The 12,507-nt window shown below is 40.5% G+C and overlaps 1 protein-coding gene across 1 annotated transcript in view; it reads left to right on the forward strand.

Annotated features, from left to right (window-relative positions):
- XKR4 (XK related 4) overlaps window positions 1-11,981 on the forward strand; it is a 273,477-nt gene extending 261,496 nt beyond the window's left edge. The window contains exon 3 of the mRNA XM_056521935.1: window positions 5,858-11,981. Within this exon, the coding sequence (XP_056377910.1) occupies window positions 5,858-6,804 (947 nt within the window). The 3' untranslated portion in view covers window positions 6,805-11,981. The remainder of the gene's footprint in view (window positions 1-5,857) is intronic.
- The last annotated feature ends 526 nt before the right edge of the window (window positions 11,982-12,507 follow it).

Below are 12,507 nucleotides of genomic sequence, written 5' to 3' on the forward strand. Positions count from 1 at the left end.
GAATAATAAAGCATGTTCAACCAAGTCTTAGTTAACTTCTGGAACATGTGTATTAAATCACAAAATTTAAAATCCTCACCAATCTACAGGACAGGAGGTAATACCTAGTTGATCAGTGGGGGTCCGAGTGTAGCCGAGTAAACCATCTGGCTTTGTTTGGAGGTATTGTAGAGAGTGAAATGAGCGAGGACTGAGCATGCACCTTGCTGCCCCATTTACTTAGGGGACAAGGCACCTCCACTCACAGCTCACCCAACTTTCCCCTAAACTGGGAACAATTGAAAAATGTAAACCTTGGGATAACCCCTGTGTTATCATCACAGAAAACCTCTTCTAGGAGAAGGTCACACGTGCTATACTTTATTTTATTTTATTTTTTGCTTATTTGCGGCTGTGTGTTTTCCTACCCATTGAAGTTAATGAGTACCGTATTTTTCGCCCTATAAGACGCACCGGCATATAAGACGCACCCTATTTTAAAGGTCCAAAATCTAGAAAAAAAAGATTCTGAACCCAACAGTGATCTTCAACCTGCGGACCTCCAGATGTTGCAAAACTACAACTCCCAGCATGCCCGGACAGCCGTTGGCTGTCCGGGCATGCTGGGAGTTGTAGTTTTGCAACATCAGGAGGTCCGCAGGATGAAGACCACTGGTATAGGAAGTAGTACTCACGTGTCCCCGCCGCTCCGGACCCGTCACCGCTCGTCACCACTGCCCTCGTCACCACTGCCCCGTGGTGTCCCCGACGCTCCGGACGTCTTCTTTCGCGGGGTCCACGCTCTCCGTCGCCGTCATCACGTCGCTACGCACGCCGCTCCTATTGGATGACGAGACGGCGTGCGCGACGACGTGATGACGTCGAAGGAGAGTGATGGCCATGCAGGGGATCCCGGCACAGAGCAGACACCGAGGAGGCAGGTAAGGTCCCTCCCGGTGTCCTGTAAGCTGTTCGGGATGCTGCAATTTCACCGCGGCGGTCCCGAACAGCCCGACTGAGCAGCCGAGTTAGTGTCACTTTTCCTTCAGATGCGGCGGTCAGCTTTGATCGCCGTGTCTGAAGGGTTGATACAGGGCATCACCGCGATCGGTGATGTCCTGTATTAGCCGCGGGTCCCGGCCGTTGATGGCCACAGGTATTCGCCATATAAGATGCACCAACTTTTCCCCCCCAGTTTTGGGGAAGAAAAAGTGCGTCTTATACGGCGAAAAATACGGTAGTCAAGTTTTTTTAGTTTTTTTTTTTAATGCCGGCATTCTGGGCAAGTTTAGAAAAAAAATGGTATCCCACAGTGATCCTTTAATATTCCAGCAGAATAGTTGTCATCAGCTGATCATTTCACATATAGTGAATGTGGTATTAAACATTAGATGACCCAAGTCTACCTAATCGAGAGTGGCTTCTATCGGTATGATAATCACTGTACATTGTTGTTGACTCTGCTCTGACTTGTAGAAGGGCGTCCTGAGATTGGACATATAATCTAATAGGACAAAAGTCATATTAAGACTGGTTGTCCTGAGGAGACAACCCCTTTTAAAGGAAATGCTGTCCAACCTGCAGGCAGTAAGTTACAGAACAGGAGGAGCTGAACAGATTATATATATATAGTTTTGTGTAATAAGATTTTATATAACTTTTAACTTACTCTTCTGCTTAGGAGTCCAATAGGCGGTGGCACTCAATGATTGACAACCCTCTCAATATAAGTATCTTTCAGTTATAGTTGTCCATCACTGATTAGGACCATTTAATGGTCTGAATCTTTTCCCACTAAACTTTATATCGATCTGCTCCGCTCCTCCTGCTCTATAAAACAATGCCGGTAGATTGGTCAACTTTTCCAACATAAAAGGCTCGCTTTAAATTACCATACTCCTTATACTATCAGATTGTCTCAGCTTGCTGACAAAAGGGAGTCATTAATATTACAATAAAGAAAATTCATAGCCTCTCTGGCAGCCTGACAAGCTATAGGCTTTTTCTACAGTGTAAAGTATGTGTCCCAAACACTAAAAATTATAATATACGATAAATGGCAGCATGTAAGCTGCTTCCTCTGCTGACGGGAAATATTCAGATAATAATGCTAGAAGAGGCAATAGTGGGGAATTGGATAACCCCTGCAGTTCTGCATGTTATGATCAGGCTTCTGAAGAGAGTGATTTTATTAATAGCACTGTATTTGGTTTATCATAGGTGCAACTACACTGTAAACCTATCATTTTCTTAACAATTTACATAATACTACTGAAACAAATAGTTTATAGACTAAGAAATAAGCAGCCCGTCATGGGACATCATAGCAGTCCTGCTAGGCGACAGCTGGAGAAAACAGGTCCACCGGGTGGCTGCTGTACTAAGTGATAATGGCACTGATGGAGGTAGCCAAGTACTGTATGCAAGTGTACTACCGCCTCATTTATGTGGGTGCACTTGGGGGCAGTTGTTCTCTTGACTGATGGCGGTCCTTCTTGTTGGACCCCTACTGAACATACAGTTACCACTAGGGATCGACCGATATTGATTTTTTAGGGCCGATACCAATAATCTGTGGACGTTAATGCCGATAGCCGATAATTTATACCGATATTCCGATATTTCAGCACTACCCCCCCACTGCAGATCAATGATTTAAAGTGGGCACTTTAAATCAATTAACTGCATCGGCTTTTGCTGGGCCAGTGACCGCCGCCGCCACCCGCTTCTCTCTACCTGCCTGTCCTGGGGTCCTCCTGAGTCAAACCACCGCCCCTGCCCCCCCCCGCGCCTATCCTCTGGCCAGAGACAGCTGCCGCCCACTTCTCGCCCCCTGCCGGTCCTTAGTCCAACCACCGCCGCTGCCCCATTGCCTCCCCCATGCCCGGTTTTATAACTACCTATTCCCGGGGTCCGCGCTACTTCTGGCTCCAGCGGTGTCCTGAGCTGTCACTAACGGTGACGTCGCATTGAGGACGTCACTCGTCATTGCGCAGCGCACAGCGTAACGCAGTACGCCACAGGAGTCAGAAAAAGCACTGTCCCCTCCCCCCCCATTGGGGTAGTCAATGGGGCAGCAGGGGTCTCTGGCCGGGGTGGTGCGTGGGTGGTGTGTGGGTGGTGCGGTGCATTATCGGATTATCGGCAAGGTAACTATGGTCTTAAGATAAAAAAAAAGCTGTTAGTATTGTATATTGAAGGACCACTGTAAATGATTTTTAATGTGCTCAGTCACATACAGCCAGGGCTGGTGCCAGGATTTTTGTCACCCTAGGACGAAAGGAATTTTGTCGATGAAAGGAATTTTGCTGCCCGATGACATTGGCTCTGCCCTTTGACACGCCCCACCTTACTACTGGGATGACACACTGTAACAAACCTCCATCTCATGTTATCCGCTAACTACTGGGGCAAAACACTGTAACAAACCTCCTTCTCATGTAATCATCTTACTACTGGGGTAAAACACTGTAACAAACCTCCTTCTCATGTAATTATCTTACTACTGGGGTAAAACACTGTAACAAACCTCCTTCTCGTGTAATCTTTTTATTACTGGGGTGACACACTGTAACAAACCTCCACCTCATGTAATTACCATACTACTGGGGTGACACATTTTAACAAACATACATACAAAAACCTTTAAAAAAAATTACGTTTTCACATGCACATATTTAAATAAAAGTAGATAAAGCAAATTGCAATTTGCTCAGGACGTTTGTACTGTGTAACATTTGGAAATCTCATTGTCTGACAGAAAACAGATATTACTCTCATTCTTTCAGATGTCCCGTTATTTTATGCTATGTACTTTGGATGATTTTGAATACTCAAAATATTTTTATAATTAAAAATCCCTTTGAAATATTTTGCAGACACATAAAAGATAGGGTCACACGTAGCAAATCCGCATTGGGTTTCACAGAGGTTAAATTCCACTTGAAGAATTTCTGCAAGCGGGTTATGTTGCTTCCCATTGAAGTCAGTGAGTTCCGCTTGCAGATTTTCTGCTGCAAAAATTTGTCTTGCAGAATTCTGCAGTGTAAAATCCTCAAGTGGAATTTCAGCTGCGAATGTGCTACGTGTACAGTATACCCTACCTTTAGGGTATGTTCAGTGGGGTTCTGCTGCGCTGTGCACACGGCACAATTTTTTTGCAGTTTCCTGATTCTGGAGTCCGCAGAAGGAAAAGGCATATCTATTCTATTCTTCCATATGAGTCCAAAAAAAATGTAATGGTGACGGCACATTCCCGATCAAGTTCTCGGTGCTGGGACCCCCACCGATCCCTAGATATAGCCATGGGAAGCACACAGCAGCGTACTTCGCTCCCTAACTCTCATTGCAGCAGACAGACTCCATTATAGTCTATGGAGCCCATCATCTGCAAAGTGGCAGACAAAGCGCTGGGGAGTGAAGGGCGCTGCCACTTTCTTCACTCGGCTATATCTAGTCATAGGGGTCTCAACACTTGACCAATAAAACCTTTTGATGTGCTGGTATGGCATGTCAAAAGTTTTTTTAATCATAGTAACCAATTTATGATATTAGGCAGAACCTGAGTAAAACAAATAAATACTGCTTTTGAATTAAAATTGCGTTTATTGAAGGAATGGTTCATGTCACCTTTGTGAAAAGTTGTGTGTGCCTCAAAACTTATTAATCTATTTTGTTAAGGTATTCTACCAGTTTCTGCATTGAATTGTTTGCATTCAGAGCGATTTTTCGACTTTTATACATTTATCAGTTTTTTACTTTTTTATTTTTATTTAATCTTTATTAGTAAATAGAGAGTTACAGCCATTTGGAAGTTAGGATGCTGTGCTTGCTTTAGTTACATAGATATCGCCCTTAAATTTTTTCATTCAGAGATATTTAGATGGGTGCCAATAAGCAGATCACAGTGCCCCCTTACCCTGATTTTTGTATTGCTGTACATGGCTCCTATTCAAGTCAGAAGGATCTGTATATAGACTGTATTAGTATGATGCTGTGGTTATGCATATTGGGCAGGGTAGCTTCTGTTGGTGTCCCTCCCCCCATCAGGAGAGCCATAGAGCCCATACCTATACCATGTAATGCCTAAACAGTACAATACAAAATGCAAAATAACACTTCTATACCATTACCTAAATAACAATGCTATAAAGTACCACTATACATGGCGAAAAATTACTGTACAGTGCCACTCAATACCTCTTATAGTACTAGGCCTCCTGTGGCACTGCGCTTAGCAAATGTGATAGATGCATCTTGTGTGAACCTACAGTTTGCACAGTTTACTAAAGTAAGAGTTCCATTTGGCCATAGACCCATGTGGGTAAGTATATGATAATTACTATGAACATGATAGACATCTAGAAAAAATTAGTTAAAGGAGTAGTCTACTAAAAAGTATCTTCAGTCCGTTGATCCCGAGCTGCAAAAAAAAAGAAAACAAACTTTAACTCACCTTCCTCAGTTCCCCCATAGCGCCGCTACAGCTGATCGGTCTTCTTACTTTTTCTGTGTGCATGGATCGTCTCAATGCGGTCAGCCTATCACCGGCCGCAGCGATGTCCCAACTCGACTGGTGATAGGCTGAGCACAGTGTGATGATCCATGCACACGGGAGAAGTCCGGACTGGAGGACCGAATAGTTTTTAGCGGTGCTATGGGGGATCGGAGGAAGGTGAGTTAAAGTTTGTTTTCTTTTTTTTTTTTTTTTTTTTTTTTTTTATGCAGCCTGGGCATAACGGGCAAAAGATACTTTTCAGTAGAATACTCCTTTTAAGTAGATATTTCATGGAGGTTGACTGTGGTACAATAGAAATGTTTAGTTTAGAATTTGAAATATCTTGACATATACTGAGGTATATTTTTGTTCACATTGCAGGTCTAACCGCTGCCGCTTCCCTTGTATCCTTGGCTTGGGCCCTGGCATCCTACCAAAAGGCACTACGGGATTCGAGAGATGACAAGAAACCCATCAGTTACATGGCTGTGATCATCCAGTTCTGCTGGCATTTCTTCACCATTGCAGCAAGAGTTATAACATTTGCTCTTTTTGCCTCAGTTTTCCAACTCTATTTTGGAATATTTATTGTCCTTCACTGGTGCATCATGACCTTCTGGATCGTGCATTGTGAAACGGAGTTCTGCATAACTAAGTGGGAGGAGATTGTGTTTGACATGGTAGTTGGAATAATCTATATCTTTAGCTGGTTTAATGTCAAGGAAGGAAGGACACGGTGCAGGCTGTTTATTTATTACTTTGTCATCCTTCTGGAGAACACTGCCTTGAGTACCCTGTGGTACATATATAAGTCCCCCAAAATCCTGGATGCATTTGCTATCCCAGCACTGTGTGTAGTGTTTAGCAGCTTTTTAACTGGTATTGTTTTTATGCTTATGTACTATGCCTTCTTTCATCCTAATGGACCTAGATTTGGGCAGTCACCAAGCTGTGCTTGTGAGGACCCTGTAACTGCCTTTCCCTTGCCCCCCGATGTGCCTTCGAGCACTCTAAGATCTATGTCCAATAACCGGAGTGTTACCAGTGATCGAGATCAAAAATTTTCTGAAAGAGACGGCTGCATGCCAGTTTTTCAGGTGAGGCCAACAGCCCCTTCAACTCCATCCTCAAGGCCTCCAAGGATTGAAGAATCTGTTATAAAAATTGACCTGTTTAGAAACAGGTATCCAGCTTGGGAAAGACATGTGTTGGATAGAAGTCTCCGTAAGGCAATTTTAGCTTTTGAATGTTCACCTTCTCCCCCTCGGCTGCAGTATAAAGATGATGCACTTATTCAGGAACGTCTGGAATATGAAACAACGTTGTAACAAAGACAACGGAAAATTCCAACAACAAACGTCGATGACTGTAAAAAGCTGCAACCTTAATCTGAAAAATAAAACTTGGCAGCCCTTTGGTGGCTAAGAGGAAACTGCATAGTCTCTACCAGATTGGATCTACAAGCCATGGCTAATAATGTCATGGAAACCATTCTAAATGGCTATTCATCATGATTATCATTCTTTCAATATTATGATAGGTGAAGAAAAATTGCTGATGGTGCATTCCATGACAATTGAATAGGTGAACGTCTATATTAAAGGGAACATAAAAACCAAGGGCAGTAAATCTAGGTAGTGTAGGCAATGTGTTGTCTAGTACTGTGTTACCTTACCTTCATATAGGTACCATAAATGTCTTAAGAATTGTAACGTCTACAAGATGCTGTATGTAACAACCTCCAGAAAGGTGATCATATGACAACAGGCAACCTCTGTGCTTCAGGTCTTTGCACACCAAAGTTAAATGTGGAAATTGTTAAAACTAAAGTACATGACAGATGTCCCTCCTAGGGTATGTTTTCGAAATCAAATTTTCTACAGTAAGTGCAATACAAAATAATAAGAAATACCCACATTTAACTATCACTGCTGTAGAAATGTAAGGGCTCGGGTGCTTAATCACAAGCATGGCCCCAGGGCAAAGATCATTTCCATTTTGTCTGTTAAATATACACAACTTTAGTGGGTCAGGTGTGCCAGCAAAGATGGTGGACAGCAATGTGTTTGGTTATCTGTGTGAAAGTACTCAGCAGAGAAAAATAATAACAGGAATAGAGACCTAAATGATAATCATGATGACATACCCAGCAGGCAAAAAAACAAGATATGTAGGCGAAATGTGTACAATGTTATACTGTATGTGGTACTTTTTATGGTGAAAAAAAAAAAAGCAATTAGTTCATTGTACTATACAGGGGATCAGGTTCAGGACTCTAAATGCATGGCTCCATGTCATATATGCAGGTATGATAACTTATCAAAAATGAACTGAAGCCGTACCCTCCTAGTGCCAAACATTACGTAGTGTATATGATTGCTCTTGTTGCCTGATGAACACAGAACATGTGGCATGATGAGCCGTGCAAGAGTATGAAGCCAGAAGGTGTATATCAGTTCTCCATATGTACAGACAGCTCACCTTTTATATCTATAACCAAGTAAAATGATGACTTTTAGAGGCTCCTGGGTCGTCTACTAGTAAGTATACACAGTGCCGTAGAATAAATTACATTTGTGGAAGATCATTCTGGTCCTAGTCAAGACTTGCTTTCATGTTAATACAGAACCACACAGAAGCAACTGTAAGAGAGTGGTTTGTTACTGCAATTTTTTAGGTCAGGCCTACACATAAAAAAAAAAAAATATATATATATATATATATATATATATATATATATATATATATATATATATACATGTATATCCCAGTGGTGCTTTCAGTAGTAAGAGGACAAGATGCAATCTCTTTGCAAATCCCAAGAGTTAATTTATATATTTACTGGATAACCGAAGGTATTTTTTTATAGACTGTGGGGTTTTCAAGTGCCCCTACAATCTACGTCCATAGATCAACTATGTTAATGCAGGTTGGTAAAGCCTAAATCTGGTGGAATTCCTCAGATTCTTTCATCAGATTGTATACTCTGTATAGTGAGAATAATTATATTGATCCATACCTACACATGGCTACAGCCAACTTGTATTAATGGAATGCCTTTCTCCGGTACTCAGCACTTTGTAATGCTGATCTTTTTTTGTTAACTGTTCTTTCTTCGAAAGCACAAGCATTCACGTAACAGTATACAAAACTAGCAAGTCAAGATACAATCAGATCCATTCAGGTTCATGCAGTATTCACCAAGAGGTGCTGTACTTTAAATGGTTAGGGGTCTATGTGATGTTTATGTAAATTCATACCTTGCAACTGTGAAATGATCAAGTAGTCCAATGTAATGTTAAATAGCATTGTTAAATGTATAAGGTCAGTCCCATTAGGCATATACAGAAGAAAAATCCCAAAAATTCTGCTGCTGAATGACATTTTACATGATAACACCAGGGGTCAAGTCCTGGGAATAAAAGTGAAGGAACTCACCCAAGATTTTCACCCAAGGGCTGGACCTGCAGGACTCTTGCTAATGGGAACAATGTTACTGCTGTGGTAAAAGTGCAGGAACTTAGTTCCCATGCGTTCCTGCAGGACTTGAGCCCTGGATAATATGTAATAATAGACTTATGGATATCCAAGATTTCTTATATGTTAGGCGAGCTTAAGTGGTTAGGCCAGTCATCAATAGGTTAGGCTATGTTTGATCTTATTAGGCATAAACAACTAACATTTAAGTAGTCTCTAAATCTGAGCTCAGGGGGCTCGACTTAACAGTTTAGCCAGGCCTTAAAGGGGTACTCTGACCCTAGACATCTAATCCCCTATCTAAAGGATATGAGATAAGATGTCTGATTGTGGGGGTCCAGCCACTGGGACATTATATTCAGAACGCTGGGTGGGGCGGCCGTGGTTGTGACATCACGCCATGCACCCTCGTGACCTAACGCCCCTTCCATTCATGTCTATGCATGTCCTGACACCCATAGACATGAATGGAGGGGCGTGACATGATGTCACGACCACGGCCAGCCAAACCCTGCGTTCTGAATATAATGTTCAGAACGCCAAGGTGCCTGCATGGAGATAGTGGATAAGATGTCAACGGGCGGAGTACTCCTTTAAGAGTTCCAAGAATCTGCAAGACAAACCTAGGATATTAAAAGTAGACCTTGTTGATGTGATTCTACAGAGTTTTAGGTGTCCTTGACCTTGGAATCCATAAGATGTCTAAACCTGCAGCAAATGCAAACAATTCTCAATGCAATGACTTAGCACCAAGGTAGTCTATTCATGTTATGTTATATGTTGCTCCCATCAAAGCGTTTTATATTAAATGGTAAATTCTTGTTAAAATCTAATGTAAATCACTTTCTAAATACTGTAATTCATTAGAAGTCACAGAAAAGTTATGTTGAATAAATACTTATTGTGACCTGTATATTGGGGGTTAATGAAGAAACAGTGTGTGACATTAATTGTATCTCACATTTTTGTTACGGAAACCCCACTGTGTAAACTTTAACCCGATAACTTCCCGACTCATAAGCAAAACACACAAAACCTCTGTATCTGTAAATAGTGACATACATTTTATGGGAAATGACAAATATTTTCTTTTTATTATTTAGAGAAGGTTTGTTAATTTTTTTAAATATTAATAATATTTCACAAGTTTTAATAAGGACTCTGCTCGAAATGAAGGTTTCCTTTTACAGATTAGGGAAACCCAGCCATAGTGGAGTTCTCTTAGTTTACTGAACAGCTGTAGAACATACAGTTGATGTCAAGTCTGGTATTAGCGGGACATCATTGGCTAACATACAACACTGAGCAAAGCCAATGCTCCGGTTTAATCTTCTGTAAAGCAGGAGGGGTTTTAAAAATGTATAGTTAAAAGAATGAAAAAGGCTATAAAATAGACAAATATTGATATCTGTACTTTATATAATGAAGCCAATTCTGATTAGCAACCATCACTGGTGCTGTAAAAACACTGGAGACCCGCGGCCTCTTGGTCGTGTTATGTCGCAGAGAAATCCCTGACAGAGTTGACATATACATGTTTATTGTGCTAAAACTGATGTCACAGCCAATTCAATATGCATCAGTTGCAATGAAAAAAGGATGTTGACACCACCTTTTGGGGGTAGATTTATTTCTTTACGAAGCCTTAGAACATGACTGGATATTTAATAAGCCGAGCCAGAAACACCCCTAGAAGGGGAAGTTATCTATCTGTAGACATCTGTTTTGGAGTCATTGCCCCTGGTCAGTACAGAGCAGGGTGCTGATTGGCTGCAGAAAGGCCTATTGTCAGTCTTTGTCGCATTTACTAGTACTGAACGCTACAATAGACATTCTCCAATCCAGCATCTGACTGTTGTCGGTTGCACTGACAACAGAAGGATCTGTTCTGGAGTCAGTTTCCCTGGCGTTTTACTACCACACCGGGAAAAACTGCTGTACTATATATATATGTATGTATATATATATATATATATATATATATATATATATATATATACTGCTTTTAGTCATGACTTTCTTTCTCTTGCTCAGTCTTCCTGCCTATGCTGTACTAGACAATTCCTCATATCCAGCGCATGCTCAGAGAAGGCTGAGTAGGAGGTCAACGCACTAGGGTATACTATGGCATCAGTGGAGGAATCTGCAACATAGATAAAGTTTCTTTCCTCAGTAAAGTATTTGGCTATTTTGTGCTCTTTCTACTGTAAAGAAGCCAACTTATTTAGAGTGTAAATTTCCCAATAGTTTGTAGTCAAATTAGCGTCTCTTCCCTTAGAACATATCACGTGCCATGCAATGACTACTGGAAACAAAGGAAGTGCCACCTTCCTTTAAGTCCTAAACATACTTTGTTGATGGATCTATAAGATGTTATTTATGTCAGCAAAAATTCACAAACAATTCTAACCCAGTTTATATGCCACTTTGACTAACAGTATTGGCTTTAATCTTCTAAGAAACCAAGGGAGCCAATTTCATTACAATATCACCAGTGATGGTTGAGGAACCTAAGCAAAACCCCCAGCCAACTAATCATGGAGCCATCTTATGAGGAAGTCTATCCTACTTTTGAGTGGAGTAATTATTATTATTTTTTTTTTATGTATGAGTCCCCAGAATTAAAAATAAACATAACCAAAGATGATTCTCCAAGGTGAATTCGATATAAATGTTTTCAAGTCATGTGCTGTCTCTGGTTATAAAGTATCTTTATAGGATAATCAGTCATATGTTGCCACCTGTAACAAAAGAAAATAAGTATGCTGATTTTGGAAACAAATTTCACATAAGAATAAGCATGCCAAGGAAATAAATTGTGAATTCTTGACTCCTAGGAAAATGGTAAAATATATTTGTGCGTATGTGTGTGTGTGCAAATCAATGCAAACTTTGGTGCTGTAAAAATTTAATTTACTTAAAAAGAATCTTTTGTTATGAAATTATTTATCATTGGTAAAGTTAATAAGGTAAAAATGTAAGTTATCAAGTTGATTGACAAAATATAGTTGGCTTTTCACCAGTGTCATTATTTTCATGTTTCAGTTTTTTCATGGCAGTAATGAAATACATTACCAAGGGATAGGATTACAATATTCATTAGCTCTTCATCATTACCTAAGATCTGAACATTAGTTTTGCTTTAACGTGTTGTTGTTAAAATTAATTTACTGTAGAGAGACATTGGCAAAGTAAATATTCAGCGAGCTTCCGTGTCTGGTGTTTATGAGAAGCGGCACTAATTTGTGGTCTCCATTCACATGTTGATATTATACAAAGCAATAGATCAATGTATACATGATATAATTTATCACATCAAAAAATCATATAAAGAGTCATTTATTTCTGAAAAAATCCCTAAAAATGTACAAGTGCTCTACGGTGTAGTGGTAACTGTGTTAGGCGGACTCAGCAGTAAAAACAAAGGGTATTTACCAAGGGTCATAGTGCAGTAGGAGGTACAATGCTCAATGAGAATCTGCAACATAATCTGCATTTAAAAGTCTAACTCAAATTCACAAAATAAAATGCATGCTTAAAGGACTTTCCTATGA

Source organism: Hyla sarda, chromosome 5 (genome assembly GCF_029499605.1).
Source record: "Hyla sarda isolate aHylSar1 chromosome 5, aHylSar1.hap1, whole genome shotgun sequence".
NCBI lineage: Eukaryota > Metazoa > Chordata > Amphibia > Anura > Hylidae > Hyla > Hyla sarda.